Source organism: Capra hircus, chromosome 6 (assembly GCF_001704415.2).
Source record: "Capra hircus breed San Clemente chromosome 6, ASM170441v1, whole genome shotgun sequence".
Lineage (NCBI taxonomy): Eukaryota > Metazoa > Chordata > Mammalia > Artiodactyla > Bovidae > Capra > Capra hircus.
In genome coordinates this window covers 72,507,563-72,534,034 of record NC_030813.1, presented here as the reverse complement: position 1 = coordinate 72,534,034, position 26,472 = coordinate 72,507,563, and the positions used below count along the sequence as shown (strand labels likewise).

At 41.1% G+C, this 26,472-nt stretch overlaps 1 protein-coding gene across 1 annotated transcript in view; it reads right to left on the bottom strand.

The window, feature by feature from the left end:
- THEGL (theg spermatid protein-like) overlaps positions 9,164–26,472 on the bottom strand; it is a 46,072-nt gene continuing 28,763 nt past the window's right edge. The window contains exons 6-9 of the mRNA XM_013964519.1: positions 20,272–20,386; positions 13,184–13,315; positions 10,803–10,978; positions 9,164–9,278 (exon numbers count right to left, since the gene is read on the bottom strand). Of these exons, the coding sequence (XP_013819973.1) occupies positions 9,164–9,278; positions 10,803–10,978; positions 13,184–13,315; positions 20,272–20,386 (538 nt within the window). The remainder of the gene's footprint in view (positions 9,279–10,802; positions 10,979–13,183; positions 13,316–20,271; positions 20,387–26,472) is intronic.

The window sequence follows — 26,472 nt, the reverse complement described above, 5'->3', positions numbered from 1 at the left end:
CATCAGTAGTGTGATTTCAAGAGCAAGACTAGAAATGATGACCCATCCCTCTTCTACCTGCAAATCCTCAGTTCCTCTCCATGACTTGGTGAGATGGTTAGTTTAATGTATCAACTTGACGGAGGTGTCCAGACCAAACATTATTTCTAGGTGTGTCTGTGAGGATGTTTCCAGATGAGATTAACCATTTGAATTGGTGAACTCAGTAGATGGCCCTCCTCCATGTGGTTGAGCTTCATCCGATCCACTGGGGGTCTGAGTAGAAAAAAAGCAGAAATGGGTGGAATTTGCCCCTTTTCCCCTTGCCTAGTTGCTAGAGCTCAGACATCTCAACTCATCATCTCAAGTCCCCAGACTGAGATTTATATCCTCAGCTCCCCTGGATCTCAGGCCTTCAGACTCCAACTGAATTACTCCACCAACTTGGCTGGGTCTCCAGCTTGCAGATAGCAGATCGTGGGTCTTCTCAGCCTTCATAACCTTGTAAGCCAATTCCTTGTGATAAACTCCGTTTAGATAGATAGATATGAAGAAAGAAGAAGGAAGGAAGGAACAAAGAAAGGAAGAAAGAAAGATTTCTTTCTGTTTCTGTTTCCCTGGAGAAATTTGGACAAGCACAAACACCAAGGAGGTAACAGCATCTTACTAGATGGGACCAGCCTGACACCAGATTGAAAGGGGGAAATTCAGGGGTTCTGGACCTAGTGTTATTGTCCTCAGTCTTACACGGACTGGGGATGTGCAAGGGTCCTTCAGAACAGCTTAAGGATGTACGGGGCCATTTCTCTGAGGGCTTAGTAAAGCTTATATTCTAAGCTTCCAGGATTCCTGCTTAGGATTTTATAAACTCCAAGGTGTAAATACCTGATTAGATTTGGTGAGCCCTTTCTTCCTGTGTTTGCATTTTAAAAAGGGATAAAGTCTTTAGGTCATGAGAAAACAATTCTGGAGGTGAAATCACTTTATGTGCTAGCAAACTGGCAGGAGAAATGCGGGCTGGACTGGAAAATAATGCTACTAATGGTAACTAATTATTGAGTATTTCTGCCAGCCAATGCAGGAGATGTAAAAGATGTGAGTTCAATCCCTGGGTTAGGAAGATTCCCTGGGGACGGGCTTGACAATTCACTCCAGTGTTCTTGCCTGGAGAATCCCATGGACAGAGAAGCCTGGTTGGCTATAGTCCATGGGGTCGCAAAGAGTTGGACACGACTGAAATGACTTAGCACTCTCAAGACTATACGTCGAGCACCTCATCCATTGTCTCATTTAATCCTCATAACAATACTGGAAGTAAATCGGGAGAACTTGAACCTAAACCGTCTGTACCCACACAGTTCACTGTCTGTATTAACATTACTTTCACCACTGCCTCCAGTAATATGCTTTAGAAAACTCTTGCCCAGGGAGATGAAGTTACACACAATTTTTGCTACTGTCCTGAAAGTACTCTGCGGGTCTCATCAATTCTCAAATGTTCCTTTAGAAACCCTCGCCCTGCTGTGTCTGTTAAGCCCTTGCTCAATCCTAAACAAGCCCCAAACCTATAAATATCCCACCACTGCCCTCTCTTCACGAGATGCTGCTAAGACTCTGTTGAGGAAGGGATCGCCCTGATCTCAGTGAGTTATAAACTCAGCTTTGCTTTGCCCACCAGTTCCTTGGTGGTGCCCCGTGGAGCAGCATTTGACAGCACCATGCTCAGGCTCCTCTGTCCATGGGATTTCCCAGGCAAGAATACTGGAGTAGGTTGCCATTTCCTTCTCCAGCGGATCTTCCTGATCAGGCATCAAACCCACGTCTCCTGCATCTCCTGCATTGGCAGGAGGATTCTTTACCACTGTGCCATCTGGGAAGCTCCAACCTGCCAATCATGGGTCACTTAAAAATCGCAGGGGAGCCAGAAATTAAAATGGATGGCTGTCTGACGTACGCCATGCTTTAAGCTCTGCTGAAGCCAGGACTGTGGTGCTTTTAAACTATACAAGCCCCAGGACACTCCTGCCTGCTGAGACATTACAGAAAAGGCAGTGTGTTACCTAGAGTCTATTACTGCTTTCCTTTGATGCCCATCTGCCCGAGCCTCAGCCACCCTTGCCCATTCACAGAGCACTGCCCGCCCACTGCCATCGTGTCCCTGGCGTCCTAGGGTGAACTAACTTCCCACTTCACAGTGAAGACCAGCAGCTTCTTTCTGCTCCCCCACCACACAGTCCACTTTCTCTGTCTCCAGCCTACTGCCAGCCCTGTCTTGCAATGCAAACTAGGAAGTCTAACGTCCTGGAAATTCCAGCAGACCACGCCTTGGCAACAGACAGCAGGCAGGCAGACGCCTGCAGCAATGGGTGGGGAAGCTTTCCGATCTGTCGGCACCTCCCAGATGGAGATGAAAACCCAACACAAGCTGGGGAAGAACGTGTACCTTCAGGCTCCCTCTCCTTACTGCCTGGGCCACGTCTCTGCTGTTAAGAGTGGTCACAGGCCAGGACCTCCTCAGGTCCTTAGGAAGCAAAATTCTCTGGGGGAAATTAGGTAAGGTGGAGGGCTCAGCTTTGTCAGTGACCAGTACACTCCTCTGCCTCAATTCATGCAGCTGTTTACCGACCCACCAGGAGCCACTTAAGTTCAGGCCTGCTACAGGTTAGATCACATGTCAGCGAAGGGACTTACAACAGCTAGTTGAGGTAGAAGTGTGTGCTCACTCATTTAGCAGACCCGAACCAAGGACTTGCTCACAAACTGGAAATTAGCCCACTGCAATCAGCAACCCCTGTGGCCCTCCCTACCCACCGCAGCTTCAGTCTCTTGCTCCACCGGCTTATTAGCTGTTTGCTCACTATTGCTGAATAACAAATCAACCCCAAACAGGAACTTTAAACAATAACCATTTTGTTTTCTGACAATTCTGTGAATTGGCTGAGGAGTCTTTCTGTTTGTCTTGCGGGATCGATCATGTGAATGCATTCAGCAGAGGGCGAGCTGGCAGCCGGGATGGGACCTCTCTTTCCAGGAGGTCTCTCAAGGGTTTCTCTTCACGCTGTTCCAGAGCAGTGATCTAAGAAGACAAGAGCAGAAGCTACAAGGTTCCCTGGGGCCTTGGAAGTCCTTCAGTGTCACTTCTGCCACCTTCTGTCAGTCTAAGCAAGTCACAGGGACCCTAGACTCAAGGCGTGAGGGGGTGGACTACACTTCTTGATAGGGGTATTGTGTTTTCACTGGGGGTACAACGAGGAAGTGACTCCATTATCCACAAAGATGTGGGAAGCTTCTTAATATTCACTATTAATAATGACTAAGCAGACAAAGCCTACTTACCATGTACTGGATACTGTGCTAAGCACTTCACAAGAACCCAGTGATAAACATTATCTCCCAATGCTCCTGTTTCCATGCGGAGAAGGAGAATTCCCCAGAGAAGAATTCCCTCACTTTTGCCCTCACCCATCGCTATTTCCTCCTCCCTATGGGAGCAGTGACTCCTCTGCTGGTGAACCTAGAAGAAGGAGTACATTTCTTCTTCCCTGAGATCTCAGAGCCATAAGCAGAGTGTGCTGTCTGCTCTGGGGGCAGGTGTGCCTGGAGGAGGGGTATTTAGAAATCCAGTTGGTTCACTAAAATCACATTCTCCAAACAGCTTTATCGGTTGTAAAGGAGTTATATTGAACTCCATTTGTCTGGGTTTCTCAATTGTTTCTGAACTAAGGCAAGGAAAGGACAGGTATAATTTATTGGAGACTGTCAAATCTCAACAGCACACACTATTAGCTGCTTTTCATTGAGAAGTAATTTGTACAAGGTTGCACAGCTAATACTCTGTGAAGCCTCACTCCGGAGCCAACAACCTTGAACAGAAACAGCACTGCCTTCAACCCCTCTCTCCTAGATTGCAGGAAGCCATGTAACGTTAATGCTCCAATTTTCCTTCCTTCAACCAAATCCAGGTTAACAAACAAAAGTCAACTTCTTCTCTGTTCCCACTTGTTCGTCACTTCTTGAGAGTCAAGCCGTTGCAACCCAGAGGTCAACAGAGGCATCCTGACCTTGGAAAATTCAATTAGAGTTGACTCGAAACCCTTTCCCACCAGAAGTGTTGTGAAAGTTCTAAGTCTCGCTCATTCCCCTGGATGTGGGGTAGGAACACCAGTTTATCTCATTTATTTCTAGTGGGTTGTTACTCCGCCATCCTATTTCCACCAAATTATAAAATATTTTACCATCTTGTGTGTGCTACTTCTCCCCTACACCAGCCATGGAATACAGACAAATTACCTTGACTTCCCCACTTAAATAGCCCTAACACCAACTGTGTGGGAGGCAAGCAGATCAGGCTGGTGGCGTGCAGTGTTGGGGGAGTTTTGTGCTGCTCAGGCCTCTCAAGCCTCTGTTGAGACCTGCTGAGACCTGTCCATCCCTGCTCCCCTTGGACTTTCCACTTTATTATGTAAAACTTCAAGCATGTCTAATAGAAGAGAGACTATTACAATGAACCCTAGGCTTCCATCACTTAATTTCAACAATCACCAACTCACAACCAAGAGTTGTTTCATCTATACTCTCATCCACTCCCATTGGGATTATTGCAAAGCAAACTCTAGATAGGGCTTCCCAAGTGGCACTAGTGGTAAAGAACCCGCCTGCTAGTGCAGGAGACATAAGAGATGCGGGTTTGATCCCTGGTTCGGGAAGATCCCCTGGAGAAGGGCATGGAAACTCACTCCAGTATTCTTGCCTGGAGAATCCCATGGACAGAGGAGCCTAGCAGGCTACAGTCCATAGGGTTGCAAGGAATTGAACACGACTGAATCAACCTAGCACACACACACAAACTCTAGATATCACTTTATTCACAAATGTCTCAGCTTTCATCTCTAAAAGAACTGCTTTTAAAAGCGTGACCAGAACTGCCCTGGTGGCCTAGTGATTAAGAATCTGCCTGCCAATGCAGGGAACACAGGTTCAAGCCCTGGTTCGGGGAAATTCCATCTGCCTCAGAGCAACTAAAGTTTATGCACTGTAACTACTGAAGCCCACGGGCCCTAGAGCCCATGCTCCGCAATGAGAGAAGCCATCACAGTGAGAAGCCTCCACACCACAACTCGAGAGTAGCCCCTACTCACCACAACTAGAGAAAGACCACAAGCAGCAACAAAGACCCAGCACAGCTAAAAAATAATATTTTTAAAAAAGCTTTTAAAAGCATAATCACCATTTTATACCCTCCTAAACATAATCAACAGCACTTCTGCAATACCAGCAAGTACCAAAGCAGGATTCCTCATTTCCTGGTCCTACCTCTCACCAACCCCCAGTCCCAACCACAGGTAACTGAGATGACCTGCACATGTGTATCTCTGGGAGCTGTCAGGTCTCTACGCTGCCACACAGACCCAAGGACTACCTACCTGAACATGGTGCACTGCCCCACCCGGCACAGCAGGCTCAGTACCTACAGCCCCTAATACTTTTAGGAACTTACAAAGATGGTTTAGCCCTTTTTTTTTGACCACGTGGCATGAGGTATCTTAGTTCCCCGACCAGAGATGGAACCCATTCCCCCTGCAGTGGAAGTACAGGGTCCTAACCACTGGACTGCCAGGGAATTCCCTATTGAGATATTTTATTTTATTTAAAATTTTTATTTTTACTTTATTTTACTTTACAATACTGTATTGGTTTTGCCATACATTGACATGAATCCACCACAGGTGGGTTTAGCCCTTTTTATATGAAAAGGAAAAAAAATGAACTTCTAGTTTAAAAAAAAGTCTTAATATAAAATACTGATATATTCATCTTTATTTTAATAGTCATAAAATATAATTTTAATATGGTTTAACTAAGTTTACCTAATGAGAACTTTCAATTAAGCTTTCATCTTAAAACCAGAGGAGTGAAAGACGGACTATCATCAGAGGTAGAATAAAACAGTTTTAACCTTTATCCTGTGTCCTGAGAAATTTCAGACCTTTCTGAACTAGTGGCTTAAAAAAAAAAGTTCTTTGATAGTTTTGGTAGACTATAAATAGTCTCATTGATGCCATTTTCCAAAATGGACAATATTAACTTACCCAAATTTCACAAATCTAATAATTATATTCTCTACCTTTCTGCTAATAAGGAGCTGAAAATCACTCCAAGGCTTAACAGAGACAGTTAATACAACCAGCTGGGAATAAAAGCTGCAGAGAGGTGACCATTTGCAGCTATTACACTTGACAGCTAAGAGGGGTGAGAAGACATTTGAGCTTCTTAGCGAAATTATTATAACTTTTGGTAGTTAATCATAAGCCTCTGTATAATTCCTCAATGATCTTATTTAATAACTACTTCTTTAAAGGATTTAGGAAACTTTCAGCTTATACACAAACACATAATAAAGACAGGCACACATACATATGAACATACACACACATATCCACTCCAGGGAGCAAGTAAAAACAAATTCAGATTAAAGTACTGATATCAGAAACCAAGCAGAAGAGCGCACAGACAAGCTGTCAATCTCCTGGGGTAGTGGTGGAGGTGATGACAGTAGCAGCTGTTATTTTTTGGTTTCCTGCTATGATTAGGCATGATGCCAGGAATTTTATTTGCTGAGGGGGCTCGCCACATTTGAACATTACATTCATTAAGCTCTAAGATTGTTGTGTGCAAGTCGAAGGAGGAAACAGGTAAAAAGTGAAAACTTAGGGATTTAAAGACAGAACTGGAATTTGTGGCAAGATACAATCTGCCAAAAAGGAGTTTGAATGTCACAGACTCTCACCTTTCTTACTGAATGTTCATAGATATCCTTGAATAGATGTTTCTTTATTTGCTGTTTGTCTAATTTTTGTTTTATTTGGCTGTGCCCGGTCTTAGTTGTGGCTTGCAGGATCTTCCATCTTCACTGAGGCATTCAAACTCTTTAGTTGCAGCATGTGGGATCTAGTTCCCTGACCAGGGATGGAACCCAGTCCCCTTGCATTGGGAGCATGAAGTCTTAGCCACTGAACCACCAGGGAATTCCCCATATTTCATTTAAACCAATAAACCTAGCTTTCTTTTCCTTCTATCTAAAAAAAAAAACAAAAACAAACAAACAAAAACCCCCCAAATCAAACCAAAACAAAAAACAACCAAAACTACTACATGGTATTACCTCTCCATGACACTAGTTATTAGCTTAACATAAAGGCTTTAGAGATAGAGCTCAATCATCTGTAAAACTGGTTTCCAAACAAGCTAATTTTCATGCAAATCTAGATAAGCCATGAAAGTTAGTTTACTCCATAAAATACTAAACCATGGAGATAATAAAACAAATTAAAAAAATTCTGGGTGGATGCAATTTGACAAAGCATTATAGCAGTTACCAAATGCCTAGTTTCTGTCACTCATGATAAATGACATTGAGCGTGAGAAAAGGAAGAGGCTGGTGGAGACGGAATTATTTAAAGTAATCCATTTCCTATGGAAACATGAGGCAGCACTATTTTGAGGGGGGCAGCACTGCCTTCACCATTGGCTGCATGACATTTGCTGCTGCTGCTGCTGCTAAGTCGCTTCAGTCCTGTCTGACTCTGTGTGACTCCATAGACGGCAGCCCACCAGGCTCCCCCATCCCTGGGATTCTCCAGGCAAGAACACTGGAGTGGGTTGCCATTTCCTTCTCCAATGCATGAAAGTGAAAAGTGAAAGTGAAGTCACTCAGTCGTGTCCGACTAGTAGTGACCCCATGGACTGCAGCCTGCCAAGCTCCTCTGTCCATGGGGTTTTCCAGGCAAGAGTACTAGAGTGGGCTGCCATCGCCTTCTCCGGCATGACATTTATGCTTCTGCAAAATGGAGACCAAAACACTCCACTGCAGCAACCCCAAGAGGAACCAAAAGACTCCATCACCTTATTCTCCAGAAGACTCAGTCCTCTTTTGAGCTACAAAAGCTACCCAAGGCTCCCTTCTGCTTCCAGTTGTGATGATAAATAAATAGTAGTAAAACATAAAGTCTACTAGTTTAATCAAATATTTTGAGAAATGAAAAGCTATCATCTAGAACACTGCTTCATAACCTTTTTCAGGTCATGAATTATTTTCAGACTATGATAAGAACCATGGATGTGGACTTCACTGGTGGTTTGGTGATAAAGAGTCCAATGACCAATGCAGGTGACATGGTTCATTCCCTAGTCTGAGAAGATTTCACGTGCTGCCAGAGAAACTAAGCCCACAGAGCACAATTACAGAGCCGGAGCGCTGCGGCTAGAGAAAGACCACAAGCAGCAAGAAGACCCAGCACAGCTAAAGAAAGAAGCATGGGTGCTATTCCCAGCAAACTGACATGCATGCAATTGTACATGAACTCATAGAAGATTTATGGACCCTGCAAAGGCTGTCTTCAGACTCTAGGTTAAAAAATTCTGAGCCAGAGTAAGCAGAAATTACCAAGTTTATCAATAATTTGATTTTAATATGTAACTATATTTTTAATAAAATTATACTTCGATTTGGAGCTGAAAGTTACAATTTGATTTATAACTCTATGGCAATACAATCTAGGCATATAAACTCTGGATCTCAATGTTCTTGCTTGTAAACTGAAGATGATAATAATTATCTCATAAGGTTACTGTATTTCCTTTGATATGTATCTAGTGTAGCACTTGTCACAAAAATATTTAATAAATGTTCATTTACTCATTAAAAAAAATATAGTGACCTGTTTCCTAAATTTCATCTACAGATTATAGAATGCATTTTGACTTATCCACAAAGGCTTCACCGTTTTTCAGTGTTACTTCTCAGTAAAGAGGGGGCAATGGAAAAGTAACACGGAGAATGATTTCAGTCTTCAGGATTTATTTGAGAAGACAGTGAGATGTGATCAGCTACTGGAGAACATTGATCGCACTGGGAAAAGAAAAGCAAAACCAGCAAATACATGGAGGTTTTGATTTTTCAGGTCCGCCAGAGCAATGAGACCGCTGAGATATGCATGGGGAGAGAAGTAAGGATAGTAAGGCGGGCATTCATTTTCTCTTTAAAGCATGCTAGAATCCCCGGACCTGCTGAAGACACGATTGCAGGTAACAGCAGCAGTGGTGTTCCCTAGAGGTCCAGGGTGTATTGAGGGGGTGGAGGCTGCAAACTGACAGCAACAGACTAGGGAACTGTGGCTTTCTGTTTTTAATGAGTAATAGGTTCTGCCAACTCCTGGATCCTCGGAGAACACTGTGTTTTCAAGGCAGCTGGCTTGACTTTAAAGACTTCTGGATCATAATAGACAATATGCATAGGAGTCCTGAAATGGAAAAAAAGATTCAACTTGAAATAGGATGAAAGGGAAAGAGAACTAACACTCCTCAGGCATCCACTATATGTTGGGCACTGTGATATTATCCCATTTTGATTTTCATAAGCATCTCATAAAACAGGTATTATTGACTTCTACTATACAGATAAGGAGATGAAGGTTCAGGCAAGTCGTAAGAATGACCTGTGGTCAAATCTAGATTTGTGTCAGATTCCAAAGCCTTTCCTCTTTCCATAGAAAACAAATGCTGGAAATTCCTCAATAATTTGGCAGTGTTAAAACAAAGCCAGACAGTTCACTAGTGAACTTGAAGAAATTATGTTTTTTTTGAAGTTTCCATCCTTAACCACCAAGTAAGAATTTTGCTACCAGGACAGAATCTTGAGTACCTGATCTTACTCTTCCCTTTCCTTGGTCAGTGTACAGAGAATGACTGTCATTTCACTTGATGTTTAACTTTTTTTTTTTTTTTTAAAGAAAAACTTGTTGCAAAATTTTAAAATATTTTATTGTATAAGATTGAATATATTTCCTATTCCCTGAGCTCAAGACTACTACAACTTTTTCAATTATGTTTTCTTGATGGTGCTAGAAAAAGGGGATCAAGTATTATCCCCAGAAGGTAACGAAATGAATTGAGGTTCAGGCAAGTTGAGAAGTCTTCTGAAAAATGAACAGGAATTAGAGGCAAGTTTTTCTTTGTTGAATATTTTTTCTGATTTATTTGAAATAGTTCATACATGCACATGAGACAAAAACATTGAAAAATTACAAAAGTCTATTTAGGGAAAAATAAGTCTTCCTCCCATCCTAGCTCCCTAGGCCTCCAAAGTAACCATTGTTACCAGCTTCTTATGTACTCTGAGATAATATAAGTGGGGCTTCTCCCATGGCTCAGCCCTTAAAGAATCTGCCTGCAATGTAGGAAACTGTAACAATTATGTTTCTGTTCTATAATTTGTTTTCCTTAACAATATGAGTATAGATGTGTGTTAGTCGCTCAGTCCTGTCCCATTCATTGCCACCCCACGGACTGTAGCCCAACAGGCTCCTCTGTCCATGGAATTCTCCAGGCAAGAATACTGGAGTAGGTAACTATTCCCTTCTCCAGGAGATCCTCCTGACCCAGGGATGAACCCCAGGTCTCCTGCATTGCAGCCACATTCTTTATCACCTGAGCCACTAGTGAAGTCCCAACAATAGAGATAGATTATTCCCTTAATAATATAGATAAATAATCCCATATCCATAAAAACAGAGTTGTATCCTAGGTCTAAAGCTCAAAGCTAGTTGTATCCTAGGTCTAAAGCTAGTCCACTATTTAATTGTAATCTTATCAACAATTCATGGTAAGAAGACCATAGATTTGCCACAATAAATGTAACAAGTGAGATGATTTTAAAAATGTATTGTTTTCCAGCAATTCATTTCACTGACCTTACCAGATCACCTTTTCCCTCTCCTTAGTATCCCCAGGCTTTCCTGTCCCATCTTAGCCTTTAATTGACATACCTTGTATTTGGGTTAGCTAGTTCTTGAATTCTGGGAGATATCTTGGAATGGATAGCAGCATAAGATACTGGCCAGAGGGCATCGCGGGGAGGTAAATAATCTTTATGAAGAGGCTTGGCCTTAGCTAGAGCTACTATTCGAGGGCTAGGGTGGGCCAGCAAGGCAGCGTGGGAGATCTATAGTGGAAACAAAATGACACAAAAATTTCACATCTCTCTTTCCAGGTATAGCATTTATCGAGTCACCATTATTTCTCTCCTGATTACTCTCTGCCTGGCCTCTCTGCTTCCCTTCTTGCCCCATACAATCCAGCCTTCATACAGCAGTTACTGAGGGCGAGAAGGTGCATTTTAACAAATGTATTCCATGAGCCAGAGAGTGTTCTCAGTGATTTGCCTGTATCATTCCCATGCAATCACCATAATAACTTGATGAGGAATGTACTTTCCAAGGCCCAAGTCAAATCATGTCACTCTCAGGGTTTAAACCTTCCAGCAGCTTTCCATTTTGCTAAGAATTAGGCTCCTTACTGTGGTCAAGAAGGCCCTACATGATCTGCCTGCTATCCTCCATGACCTCACCTTCCTTCCATCTCTCCCTTGAAAACTAAGACCCCAGCCACACAGGCCCCTCTGGCCCAGCTCTTTCCATCTCAAGACCTTTGCACCTGCCAGTTCTGCTTGAAACTCTCTTTCCCCATTCTTGTCATGCCTCCTCTTCATCATTCAAGTCTCTAGACTCAAACATCACATCCTCAAGAAGCTCTTCCCTGACCATCCAAGGTATACCAGCCATTCTAATTACCCTATTTTATCTTCTTCACAGAACTCACTAACACCATTTATTTTATTATTGGGGTGTTTATTGTCTGTTTCTCCCCACCAGAATATAAGCTGCTTGAGAGATGTACCTGTTTGCCCAAAGCTAGACTAGATTCTGGTGCATAATTATTGCTGAATAAAGATAGGCTGACTGACTGACTCATTGACTGATTTTGGTCTTACTTTGGAAACCACATCTGCCAGGAGGCCTTTCTATTATGTTGCTTTATTGGTAAAATAGGAAAGATGACATGTAGCTACTATTCTCTCCCTCTGAAGAGTATGATTATCTGCAGTAGTGCATGTTCAGTTGCTCAGTCATGTCTGCCTCTTTGTGACCCCATGGACTACAGCCCACCAGGCTACTCTGTCCATGGAACTTTCCAGGCAAGAATACTGGAGTAGGTTGCCATTTCCTTCTCCAGGGGATCTTCCTGACCCAGGGATCGAACCCTCATCTCCTGGGTCTCCTACATTGGCAAGTGGATTCTTTACCACTGAGCCACCTGGGAAGCCTCATCTACAGTGGAATCATTTTTTTTAAAGATTTTTTTAAACCCCCAGACAATTCTAGCAATTAAAGATGGCTATAATCACATACCAAGAAAACCGAGAATCAAGTTTTGATTTGCCCAAAAATCACAATTCATTTTAGCAAACTCAAGTCACTCTCGCAAGGTTTTATTGATTCCCTAGGGAATTTCCTAACAGAATTCCACATCTAATCCTCAGATTCCTACAATGATGAAATTGGTGTGACTTCCTTTGGCAACATTATCATTAGGTATTTATTGAAAACTCAGTTGGGATTAGAAGTCAAGTAGCCACTGAAATGAATGGAGGGGAGTGTCAGGGAGGAAGAGTGAGGGAAACCACTGAAGGTGTTAGGCTCTGGGCTAAACACTTGCCTTTTGACACCACAAGTCACCATAGTCCTGAAACTTGGAACTATTATCTTGACAATCCCCTTGCTCACAATGCCATCACAACTTTGGGACTTTGGCATGTGCTCTTCCCTTTACTAGAACATTCTCTTCTCTTCTCATTCACTTAGCTGACCCCTTCTCATTCAGCTCAAATAGTCTTTCCTTTGAGTATCTTTCCCTGATTACTATACACAAGAAGCGTGTTCTCTACCCTCAGCCATAGTCACTCCTTTCCCATTTGCTTCATAGCACTTACCACTACTTGACATCATCTTATCTGTTTACTTTTTTTTTTGGTCTCCCTCCATTGTGTTCACTGGGCATGGTATCTGGCATGCAGTAGAGATTCAAATCCTTATTGAATGAATAAGGCTCAAGAAGGTTATCACAACATCATAGAACTAGCAGTAGTGAGGCAGGAATCTGAACCCAGCTCTTATTGATTCCCAAATCCATGATGCTCTTCACCCTCAACCTCTCTCCGTATCTTGCAGCTAGAACTTCCTTCCTGCTACAGACTACCCTTTCAAGGTTTTCTCATCCAATGACTTTGGTCTATGCCCTACAGAGGCAAAGTAACACCTTGGAATGAGCAGAAAGTGAGCTGAAGGATGCCAAGGTAGTGACGGCTTACAGGACGAATGGGCTTTTCACTTCTTTCTCTTTCAAAGCACAGACCCTCTATCTTAATCCGTGGATGGGCAAGGTCTACAATTCTAGGAGCTGCAATAGCAGTCAGGGTAGACGACAAAATCTTGGTTTCAATCTAGGGGAGAAAAAGAAAATAGTAATTATAAGCATCAAACACTAAATACTATCTAGATCATAGTTACAAAGTAGTGTCTGATTGCTAGACCAGACTTCTCAGTAAATTCAACAGAAGAGATGAGAATATTGTAGTAACCCATGATTATAGCCAAAAGGATCAATTTCCATCCTTCTGAAACTAGGTTGTATAGATTCAAACTCAGCTGTTTTGGAACTTACTTTTAAACTAAAGATGGGGAAGAACTGAACCACAACAGTCCTAACAGTTACTATTAAAAGAGACTTAGTATGACATTCATAGAGGTAAAAGGCCTTCCTACAGTGTATCCATCAGAAGTCTCTGGTGGCAAGTAACCTCAGGCACTTGTAATAGTAACTTGACCTCTTTTGTGGGCATGTGTTATTTTTAAACTCTTAGAAGATTTAGAATTAACTGTCAAATAGCTAAGAAAATAAAACTCATAGAAATAACACTTTGTCTTCAGTATGCTGCTGCTAAGCCGCTTCAGTCGTGTCTGACTCTGTGCGACCCCATAGACGGCAGCCCACCAGGCTCCCCCATCCCTGGGATTCTCCAGGCAAGAACACTGGAGTGGTTGCCACTGCCTTCTCCAATGCATGAAAGTGAAAAGTGAAAGTGAAGTCACTCAGTCGTGTCCAACTCTTAGCGACCCCATGGACTGCAGCCTACCAGGCTCCTCCGTCCATGGGACTTTTAAGGCAAGAGTACTGGAGTGGGTTGCCATTGACTTCTCCATGTCTTCAGTATAAGTATGTGCAAAAATTGATGAAATTTGAACAGGGACCATAGAATAGATGTGGTACTATATCAATGTTAAATTTCCTGATCTTGGTAACAGTACTGTAGTTCTAAAAGATAATAGCCTATTGTTAGGAAACACAATAAAGCACTGAGTAAAAGGGGTATACGATGTCTGTAACTAACTTTCAAAAATGATTCAGGGAGGGAGTTCTCTGATGATCTAGTTAGGATCTGGCACCTTCAGTGCCGTGGCCCAGGTATGATCCCTGGTCAGGGAACTGAGATCACAAAAGCTGTGCAGGGTGGCCAAAAAAGAAAAACATATGAACCGAAAAGTGATTCAGGGAAAAAATTAAATACACACACACACACCCTACACAGAGGAGAGAGAATGACAAAGCCAATGGACTTTAATTTTTGTAGATTGTCAATAAATTTGAAATTACTAAAAAACAAAAAATAAGTGTATATTAACATAAAAGTAGGCACACGTTTTAAGAGAATTTGGCCTTTAAGAATGATAACATGACAACTGCAGTTTGCAGTGTATCAGGGAGTAAACTGACTTGGAAGGATGACATTCAGCTGAAATCTTCACTTTATGTCATTCTGAAACAAGCTGGGACCTGGGGCCTTTTATTGCAGTGCCTGCACCTTGACAAATGCCTCCTGGAGCAACAGAATACAAAGAAACTATAAGGGGACTAAAAAGAACTGTGTATGTGCACAGCCGGGGCAAATTATGAATAAGTAGAAGATACAAAAAGGCCAAAACTCAGCTGCCACTTTGAGATACCAGAAGCAAAATCATGATCCCTGCACACAGCACCACCAAGGGAGTTGGCAGACCACCTAAGCCACCCTTCAGTGGCTCAGCTGAGTCCAACTCTTTGCAGTCCCATGGTCTGTAGCCCACCAGGCTCCTCTGTCCATGGGATTCTTCAGGCAAGGATACTGGAATGGGTTGCCGTTTCCTCCTCCAGGGGATCTTCCCAACCCAGGGATCAAACCTGCCTCTCCCACACTGGCAGGCAGATTCTTTACCACCGAGCCACCTAGCCATCTGTCCCTACCCTCCCCCTGTTTAAGGGAGCAGCTTACCCCCCTCTCAGGAAGCAAGCAAGGGCACCTCTTACTTGTTTTCCCTCCCCCCTGCTGCAGCATGAATTCCGATGAAGCCTTGCCTGAATTTTTCATCTGGCCTCTTATCAATCTGTTGATTAAAGAGTCCAAGAACCTGGGCCAGTATCAATTCTTACAACATTAAAAAACTTCAGAAAAAAAACCACAAAACTTCAGGTTCACTGTATTTATAAGTTTAATGTATTATATTTTCAAATAACTATTTAATACTTGAGGTTTTATTAATGTAGATGGTTGACATAAAGTAACCTAAAAAGAAATTAAATTTAAAATATTTAGGCTTCCCAGGTGGTGCAGTGGTAAAGAATCTGCCTGCCAATGCAGGAGACACAAGAGATGCAAGTTCAATCCCTGGGCCAGGAAGATCCCCTGGAGAAGGAAATGGCAACCCATTCCAGTATTCTTACCTGGAAAATTCCATGGACAGAGGAGCCTGGTGGGCTGCAGTCCATGGGGTTGCAAAGAATCAGATACGACTGAGCAAGTAAGCATGTATAAATATAGTTTAAACTATTTGAATGAATTTAATTAAGTTTGTATATCAAATATTACTTAGGACTCTTAAAAGTTGCTGTCAAAAACTTCTAGAATTATAAATAGAATAATAAAACTACCAAACTAAACTTAAAAGTCTAATAAATAGATCTTCTAATTTGAAATTTAAAAAATTGGCTATTAATTACTTAAGAGCATACCTTTGCACAGTTTTTTCTTCATACAAAAATCATGCTCAAGGATACCAAAAGACTAACATCACTGGGTGTGGAAGTTTTTTCTTAAGTGCCTATAAATTCTTTGCCACTTCTCTCATGGAGAGGTGGGGTTTGCGGCCCTGCCCCCTTGAATTTGGCCAGACTTGTACCTTTATCAATCAACAGAGTATGCCTGCAGGGACATAATGTGACTTCCAAGGTCAAATCATAAGAAAAACATGGAGCTTCTACCTGATTCTCCTTGAAGGCTCACCCTTGGAACATTATAATTTAGGATATTCCTTTTCAGAATACAGCTGTCATGATGAGAGAGGTCTAAGCCACATAGAAAGGCCATACAAAGGTGACCCTGTAAATAGTCCCAGCTAAGTTTAACCTTCAAGTTATTCCAGTTGGGGGCACTACAAATAGTTTTTGTAATGGACTGAATCAGAGATCAAATTGCAAGCTATCATTTCATGGAGAAAGCAAGGGAGTTCCAGAAAAACATCTGCTTTATTGACTACACTAAAGCCGTTGACTGTGTGCATCACATTAAACTGTGGACAATTCTTTAAGAGATAGGAATACCAGACCACCTTACCTGTCCCTGAGAAACCTGTATGTGGGTCAAGAACTGGACATGGAACAACTAACTGGTTCATAATTGGGAAAGGAGTATGACTGTATATTGTTACCAGCTGTATATTGTTACCCAGCTTATTTAACTTCTGTACAGGGTATATCATGTGAAATGCCTGGCTGGATGAATCCTAAGCTGGAATCAAGATTGCTAGGAGAAGTATCAACACCCTTAGATATGCAGATGAGACCACTCTAAAGGGAGAAAGTGAAGGGGAACTAAAGAGCTTCTTGATGAAGGTAAAAGGGGAGAGTGAAAGAAATAGCTTAAAGGCTAACATTTCAAAAATGAAGATCATGGCATCTGGTCCTATCACTTCATGGCAAATAGATGGAGAAAAAGTGGAAACAATGTCACATTTCATTTTCTTGGGCTCCACAATAACTGCAGATGGTGACTGTAGCCATGAAATTAAAAGGCACTTGCTCCTTGGAAGAAAAGTTACAACAAACCTAGACAGCATATCAAAAAGCAGAGATGTTACTTTGCCAACAAAGGTCCATCTAGTCAAAGCTATGGTTTTTCCAGCTGTGAGAGCTGGACCATAAACAAGGCTGAGTGCTGAAGCATTGATGTTTTCAAATTGTGGTGCTGGAGAAGACTTGAGAGTCCCTTGGACTTCAAGATCAAACCAGTCAACCCTAAAGGAAATCAACTCTGAATATTCATTGAAAGGACTGATGCTGAAGTTCTAAATACTTTGGCCACCTCATGCAAAGAGCCAACTCATTGGAAAAGATCCTGATGCCGGGAAAGACTGAAGGCAAAAGCAGAAGGGGGCAGTAGAGGATGGGATGGTCAGATAGCATCACTGACTCAATGGACATGAATCTGAGCAAACTCCAGGAGATAGCAGAGGACAGAGGTGTCTGTTTTACTGCAGTCCATGGGGTCACAAAGAGCTGGACATGACCTAGCGACTGAATAACCACAATGGACTGAATGTTTATATCCACTCCCTCAGCACCCCTCCAACCTCCAGCCAAATTCCTATGTTAAAATCCTAACCCCCAATGCAATGGCACTAGAGGTGAGGGCTTTGATAATTAGGTTTAGATGAGGTCGTGAGGGTGGAACCTCCATAAAGAGATTAGTGTGCTTATGAGAAAAGGGAGGGAGATCAGAACTCTCTCTGCTTACATACAAAGCATAGGTCATGGGACACATATCAGGAGGATGGCTGTTACAACCCAGAAGAGGGTCCTCATTAAGAAAAGAATCTAAGGGCACCTTGACTTGGATTACTCAGCTTCCAGAATTGTAAGAAATGTCTGTTATTTAAGCCACCCAGTCTATGGTATTTTGTTAACAGCAGGCCAACCAAGGCAGGTATGGAGCTTTCAGTTGATTTCAGCTCCCTACCATTTGGGACACCCAAGCCATTAGAAATCTTCCAGCTGAGGCTCCAGACATCATGGAGCAGAGACACGTCATACCTGCTTCCCTATCAGAGCTGCTGACTCATAAAATCCTTGAGCAGAATGGGCTTCCCTGGTGACTCAGGGGTAAAGAATCCGCCTGCCAACATAGGACACAACTCTGCAACTAGAAAAAGCCTGAGCAGCAACAAAGACCCAGCACAGCCAAAAATAAATAAATTAAAAAAATTTTATTTTAAATCCTTGAGCGTAACAAAATAACTGCTGTTTTACATCACTATGTTTGGGTGTGGTTTGGTATAAAGCAACAGATAACCAGATCAGAACTTAGGGATGCGTCCTCTGTTCAGGCATACTGTGTTTTGTGGCACTTTGCAAATATTGTCTTTTTTTTTTTTTAATTAAAGTTTTGTGGCAACTCTGCATCAAGCAAGTTTATAGGTACCATTCCCCCAACAGCGTCTACTCACTTTGAATCTATGTGTCATATTTGGGTAATTCTCATAACATTTCAAATTTTTTCATTACTGTTATATTATGCTGATCTGTGATCAGTGATCTTTGACTTTACTATTGCAAAAAGATTATGACTCACTGAAGGCTCAGATTATGGTTAAGAATTTTTAGCAGTAAAATATTTTTTAATGAAAGTATATACATTGGGTTTTTAGATATAATGCTATTGCACACTTAATAGACTACAGTAGTATAAACATAAATTTATATGCTCTGGGAAACAAAAATATTCATGGGACTTGGCTTATTGCAATATTTGCATTATTGGCGTGGTCTAGAACTGAACCCAAAATATCTCTGAAGTATACCTATATTCGGAGAAGGCAATAGCACCCCACTCTAGTACTCTTGCCTGGAAAATCCCATGGATGGAGGAGCCTGGTGGGCTACAGTCCATGGAGTCACTAAGAGTCAGACACAACTGAGCGACTTCACTTTCGCTTTTCACTTTCATGCATTGGAGAAGGAAATGGCAACCCACTCCAGGGTTCTTGCCTGGAGAATCCCAGGGATGGTGGAGCCTGGTGGGCTGCCGTCTATGCGGTCGCACAGAGTCGGACATGACTGAAGTGACTTAGCAGCAGCAGCAGCATACCTATCTATATTAGTTCTAGACTATCTGGAATTTGTTCTCTGAGCAGATTAGATTTAAAGCTATTAATGATTCTATTGCCAGGGATCAAAAAAAAAAAAAAAAAGACACTGGTAGTCCATGGCATCCATTGACAAAACAGAAAGCAACATTTGGGTAACCAAATGAAATAAAGAAGTATATGGGGTTGGTTTATTGCCTCTAAGTGCACTGGAGAAATTGAGAAAAGAATTATTAGCTCAGGGCTTTAAATTCTCACTTGAACGTGTAGTTAAGAGACTGGAAAAATTTTTGTGACTTCATAAATCCTTATCTCCTATGGTCACAGGACTGAAAATACTGAAAACCAAACTCAAAATCTACTTCTGTGAATAGGTGCCGTGCTGCTGCTGCTAAGTCGCCTCAGTCGTGTCCGACTCTGTGCGACCCCAGAGACGGCAGCCCACCAGGCTCCCCAGTCCCTGGGATTCTCCAGGCAAGAACACTGGAGTCGGTTGCCATTTCCTTCTCCAATGCATGAAAGTGAAAAGTAAAAGTGAAGTTGCTCAGTAGTGTCCGACTCCTAGCGACCCCATGGACTGCAGCCTGCCAGGCTCCTCCGTCCATGGGATTTTCCAGGCGAGAGTACTGGAGAGGGGTGCTGTTGCCTTCTCCAGTGAATAGGCATAGTTCAGTGCAAATTGAATTCCCAAACTTATATTGTTTCCTATATTAAAGTTAAGGAATTAAAGTTAAGACTGAGAAGGAATTGGACCTTGAAAATTGGAATTGAAACATAAGGGCACATTCCAGTGAAGCTGGGTACCCTTGAGTATCCTGAGCCTTCCTCCCTTGTCTGAAGAGGCGAGACTCTCCTGGACTGAAGAACCTGAAATGGCCACTGAAGCATTTTCCAGGGAACTTCTGATTTGCCCCTACTCTCTCTCATTTCTCCTAGGTCTATGACCAGACCCAAGTCCCAGCTGCTATGACAGTCTTCCATAGACTTCTCACCAGCTCCCATAATTTCTTAAGGTTAATTTAACATAATACTCATCGTGAATCTCACATCAAATCCTGACTGATATATTAGGCACAGCGGAGACAGAAAAGTTCATTTGATGAGAGGGGAAAATAAACAGGAAGAAAAGAAAAACACTCACCTAGAAATAAGAGGGAAGACATTACAGTTACAGTCAGGTTACAAAGTCTATAGGACTGTCTCTTTCACATATAGACCCACTTACACTTTTTGGAGGAACATAGTTTGGATTTGTGGCTTTGGCTACTGAGAGTCGTAATATCCGAGGAGAAGGATCAGAGAATTGAAGAGAATCTCTTATTAAGTAATCACTGAAGGGTCTATAGGCAAATGGAACATGAAATATAATCACTGGAAGAACCAAAACTCCATTCTTCATTGCTATAATTAACCTCCAATCAATTATATATATATTGTTTCTATCTCAGGAGCATCTTTTCCCCAAATCATTCATGCTCTTTCTATTAGATTGGTGTTTCTCAAAGTTGTTTTACTATGACCCACAGTACTAAGTAAGTGAAGTCACTCAGTCGTGTCTGACTCTTTGTGACCCCGTGGACTGTAGCCTACCAGGCTTCTCCGTCCATGGGATTCTCCAGGCAAGAATACTGGAGTGGGTTACCATTTCCTTCTCCAGGGGGTCTTCCCGACCCAGGGATCGAACCTGGGTCTGCCACATTGGAGGTAGACGCTTTAACCTCTGAGCCACCAGGGAAGATTTTATGACATAGTATATGTAAATTTGCATATCTGAAGCTAAATGATTATGAAATGATGCTTTCCCTAGGCAATATATTCTGATTTTTAAAATTTCATTTGATTTCATTAAGAAAATAATTGGAATTGATTTCATGATCCACTGATGGGTTGAGACTTGCAGTTTAAAAAACACTTCACTGTCTACCAAAACCTCATATTAAAACCCTGAGATAAAAATTCCAGTCACTATCAAGAACCTTCTGTGGTACGCTCCTCCGCAGTGCAGTCTGAGAGTACTGGCCATAACTCCCACCAACCTGGTCGATTATCATAGTGGTTTCCCTATGTATGCCTCTTCCAGAACAGAGATCTGTCAAGCAACAAACCTACAAACATAGTATGGAAAAAGTTTTTCTCAAATACGATTACCCTCTAGGATTAGTCTGTTAGATTTAAAAGCTGAAATATTGTTAGCATATCATAGAATTTACCCTTTTGAAATGTACAATTCAATGCTTTCTGGAACATTCACAAAATTGTGCAATCATCACCACTATCTAAATCCAGGATGTTTCCAATGCTCTAAAGAGAAATCCCATAGCTATTAACAGTCCTTCCCCATTACTTCATTGATCATCCCTAGAACTAGTAATCTACTTTCTGTCTCTATGGATTTGCCTATTCTAGAAATTTCAAATAAATGAAATCATACAAATATGTTGCTTATTGTGTGTGGCTTACTCTACTCGGCATATTTTCAAAAATCATGTATCAATTGTCGTTTCTTTTAGGGCTGAATAATATCACATTATATGGACTTGTCATATTTTGTTTATTCATGCATCCACTGATGAACATTTGAGTTGCTTCCACTTTTTGGCTATTTTGGAATGCTGCTGTGAATAACCACGTACAAGTTTTTGTGTGACCATGTTTTCAGTTCTCTTCGGTGCATGCCTAAGAGTAGCTGATCATATGATAATTCTATGTTTAACATTTTGAGGACCTGGAAAACTATTTTCCACCCAAGCTTCACCATTTCACATTCCCACCAGCAATGTATGAGGGTTTCAATTTCTCCAATACAAGTTATTTTATGTATATTTATTATTGACACTCTAGGGTGTGAAGTAGAATCTCATGGTTTTCATGTGCATTTCCAAGATGATTAATGATATTTAGCATTTCTCGTATGCATTTTGGTTTATTGTATATTTTCTCTGGAGAAATGTCTATTCAAGTCCCTTGCCTATTTTTTAAATTGGGTTGTCTTTTTCATACAATTTTAAGAATTATTTATATATATATTCTGAATACTAGTCCCTTATACAATCTGCAAATATTTTCTCCCAATGTATGAGTTGTCTTCTCATTCCCTTGAGAGTGCCCTTTGATGCAAAGAAAGTATTTACTTTTGATGAAGTCCAATTTATTGTACTTTTTTTGTCACGTGTGTTTCTGGGGTCATATCTAAGAAGCCACTGCTTAGTTACAGAGATATATGCCTACGTTTTCTTCTAAGAGTTTTACAATTTTTGCTCTTATATTTAGGTCTGTGATTCATTTTGAATTAATTTTTATGCTTGGTGTGAAGTAGGGGTCATTTGCAAAAGAATGAATTTGGACCCCTACTTCACACCAAACATACAAGGAATGAAAAGCCCAGTTATCATGGGCCTCCCTGATAGCTCAGTTGGTAAAGAATCCTGCAATGAAGGAGACCCCAGTTCAATTCCTGGGTTGTGAAGATCCCCTGGAGAAGGGATAGGCTACCCACTCCGATATTCCTGGACTTCCCTTGTGGCTTAGCTAATAAAGAATCCACCTGCAATGTGGGAGACCTGGGGTCAATCCCTGGGTTGGGAAGATCCCCTGGAGAAGGGAAAGGCTACCCACTCCAGTATTATGGCCTAGAAAATTCCAGACTGTATAGTCCATGGTGTTGCAAAGAGTCAGACACGACTGAGCGACTTAAAAAAAAATCAGTTATCATAGCACCATTTGTTTAAACGACTATTGTTCTTCAATTAAATTTTCCTGGCATCCTTGTCAAAAATCAATTGACATAAACATAAAGGTTTATTTCTGGACTTTCAATTCTTTTCCATTGATCTGTATGTCTTTTGATCTTTCCATTGATCTATATCTTTATGCCAGTAACACACTGTTTTGAGTATTGCAGATTTTTAGCAAGTTTTCAAATCAGAAGCTATAAGTCTTACAACTTTGCTCTTCTTTTTCAAGACTATTTATTTGCTACTCTAGGTTTCTTGCATTTGTATATGAATTTTACAATCACCTTGTCAATTTCTAGGACTTCCCTGGTGGCTCAGATGGTAAAGCATCTGCCTAGAATGTGGGAGACCCAGGTTCAATCCATTGGTTGGGAAGATAGTCTGGAGAAGGAAATGGCAACCCACTCCAGTACTCTTGCCTGGAAAATCCCATGAGGAGCATGGTAGGCTCCTACAGTCCATGGGGTCGAAAAAGATAGCTAGAATTTTAATAGGTATGAGAAGAGAGAGTTTTACTTCTTCCTTTCCAACCTGAATACCTTTTATTTCTTTTTCTTGCCTCATTGCTCTGACTTCAATCTGTAGTATGATGTTGAACGGCAGCTTTCCTGGTGACTCAGTGGTAAAGAACCCACGTGCCAATCCAAGAGTCACGGGTTCAATCCCTAGATTGGGAAGATACCCTGGAGTAGGAAATGTCAACCCACTCCAGTATTCTTGCTTGGTAAATCCCAGGGCCAGATGAGTCCTAGCAGGCTACAGTCCATGGCGTTGCAAAAGAGTCAGACACAACTTAGTGACTGAGCATGTGCACGTGATGTTGAATAAAAATGGTAAGAGCTGATGTTCTTGTCTTACTCCTGATCTCAGGGTGAAAGCATTCAGTCTTTCACCATTAATTATGATGTTAGCTGTGGGTTTTTGTAGATGCCCTTTATCAAGTTGAAGAAATTCACTTTGATACCTAGTTTGTTGAGTATGATGTGTGTTAAATTTTAAGTTCTTTTTTTGAGTCTATTCAGGTAATCACGCTCAGTTCAATTCAGTTCAGTTCAGTCGCTCAGTCATGTCCGACTCTGCGATGGACTGCAGCATGCCAGGCTCCTTGTACATTACCGGAGCTTGCTCAAACTCATGTCCATCAAGGCGGTGATGCCATCCAATCATCTCATCTTCTGTCGTCCCCTTCTCCTCCTGCCTTTAATCTTTCCTAGCATCAGGATCTTTTCCAATTAGTCAGTTCCTCCCATCAGGTGGCCAAAGTATTGGAGTTTCAGCTTCAACATCAGTTCTTCCAATGAATATTCAGGACTGATTTCCTTTAGGATTGACTGGTTTGATCTCCATGTAGTCCAAGGGACTCTCAAGGGACCTCTCCAACATCACAGTTCAAAAACATCAATTCTTCAGCATTCAGCTTTCTTTATAGTCTAGTTCTCACATCCATACATGACTACTGGAAAAACCATAGCTTTGACTAGATGGACCTTTGTTGGCAAAGTAATGTCTCTGCTTTTTGATATGCTGTCTAGGTTGGTCATAGCTTTTCTTCCAAGGAGCAAGCGTCTTTAAATTTCAAGGCTGCAGTCACCATCTGTGGTGATTTTGGAGCCCAAGAAAAGAAAGTGTCAGTTTCCATTGTTTCCTCATCTATTTGCCATGAAGTGATGGGACTAGATGCCATGATCTTAGTTTTTTGAATGTTGAGTTTTAGGCCAGCTTTTTCACTCTCCTCTTTCACTTTCATCAGGAGGTTCTTTAGATCCTCTTCACTTTATGCCATTAGCGTGGTATCATCTGTATATTTGAAATTATTGATATTTCTCCCAGCAATCTTGATTCCAGCTTATGCTTCATCCAGCCCAGCATTCTGCATGACGTATTCTGCATATAAGTTAAATAAAAATATGCAACCTTGATGTACTCCTTTCACAATTTGGAACCAGTCTGTTCCATGTCTGGTTCTTGGCCTGCATACAGATTTCTTAGGAGGCAGATAAATGGTCTGGTATTCCCATCTCCTGAAGAAGGTTTTTGTTCTATTTGGTGTACTACACTGATTTCAGAATGCTGAACTCAATATATTCTTGTATTCCTGGAATAAATCCAACTTTGTCATGGTGTATAATTGTTTTTATATGTTAGATTTGTTTTCTCAGTATTCTGGTATGGACTGCTGCATGTATATTTTGACTTGGTTTGGTAGTATTCTGGTATGAACTGTTACATACATACTCAAAAGAGATATCGTCTGTCTTTTTGTTCTCTTGTAATGACCTTTCCTGGTTTTGGTGTCAGGAATAATATGGATCCCATGACCTAGATTTTGGAGGAAACTGAAGGATTGGTGTTAGTTCTTCTCTACACATATCACTAAGTTTATCATTGAAGGCATCTGTTCCTGAGCTGTTCATAGGAAGTTTTTAAAAATTATTAATTAAATCTCTTTATTTATTATGAGTCTTTTGAGATTTTCTATTACTCAGTAAGTTTCAGTAGTTTGTCTTCCTAGGAATTTGTCCATTTCATTTATGTTATCTAATCTGTTGACCTTATAATTGCTCAGAGTAATCCCTTATAATCCTTTTTTATCTCTATAAGGTCAATAGTAGTAACTCTTCTTTTGCATATTATTCCTTAGAAAGGCCCTTTCTTTCTCTCATGGTGGTTTAGTTGCTAAGTTGTGTCTGACTCTTTGCAACCCCGTGGACCATAGCCCACCAGGCTCCTCTGTCCTTGGGATTTTTCAAGCAAGAATACTAGAGTGGGTTGCCATTTCCTTCTCCAGGGGATCTTCCCCACCCAGGGATTGAACTCAGATCTCCTGCATTGCAGGTGGATTCTTTGCCAACTGAGCCACCAGGGAAGCTCCTTTCTTTCATGATTTTAGTAACTTGAATCTTTTTGTCTTGTTAAGTCTAGCCAAAGTGTTTTTGTCATTGCTGATGATCTTTTCAAAGAGCCAATGTTCGACTTTGTTGATTTTTCTCCATTTCCCTAGTTCCTATTTGTTTCTACTCTGATCTTTATTATTTCCTTCTATCTGCTACTTTTGAATTAGCTTGATTTTCGTTTGTAATTTCTTAAGATGGAAGGTTAAATTATGGTTTTCAATCTTTTATTTTTTAATATAGGCATTTATAGCTAAAATTTCCCGCTAATCACTATTTTAGCTATAAGTTGTGGTATATTATGTTTTCATTTTTATTAATATCAAAGTGATTCATTCTTTGACCCATTGTTTTTGTTTAGAAAGGTATTTAATGTCACATATTTAAAATTTCCCTTCTGCTGTTGGTTCCTAATTTCATTTTACTGTGGTCAGAGAACTGATTTTATATGAATTCAACTCTTCTCAAATTATTGACATTTGTTTCATGACCTAATATATGATCTATCCTAAAGAATATTTCATGTACAGTTGAGAAGAATGTGTGTTCTGCTGTTATCGGGTATACTGTCTTATAAATGTCAGTTAGGTATTGAAGGTTAATATGAAATATCAAAAATGTCTCAAAAATTGGTGACAAACAAGTATTCTTTTAGCTTATAGATTGAAATCTATAACTACCAAATTTACATGTATATTTTAACTAAATTAATGGATTTTATTGAATAAATTGATAAATAAGCAAATTTTGTGGACGAACTGGGCCACTTTTGCTGGATTTTATGATGGAAAAAGACTCAGG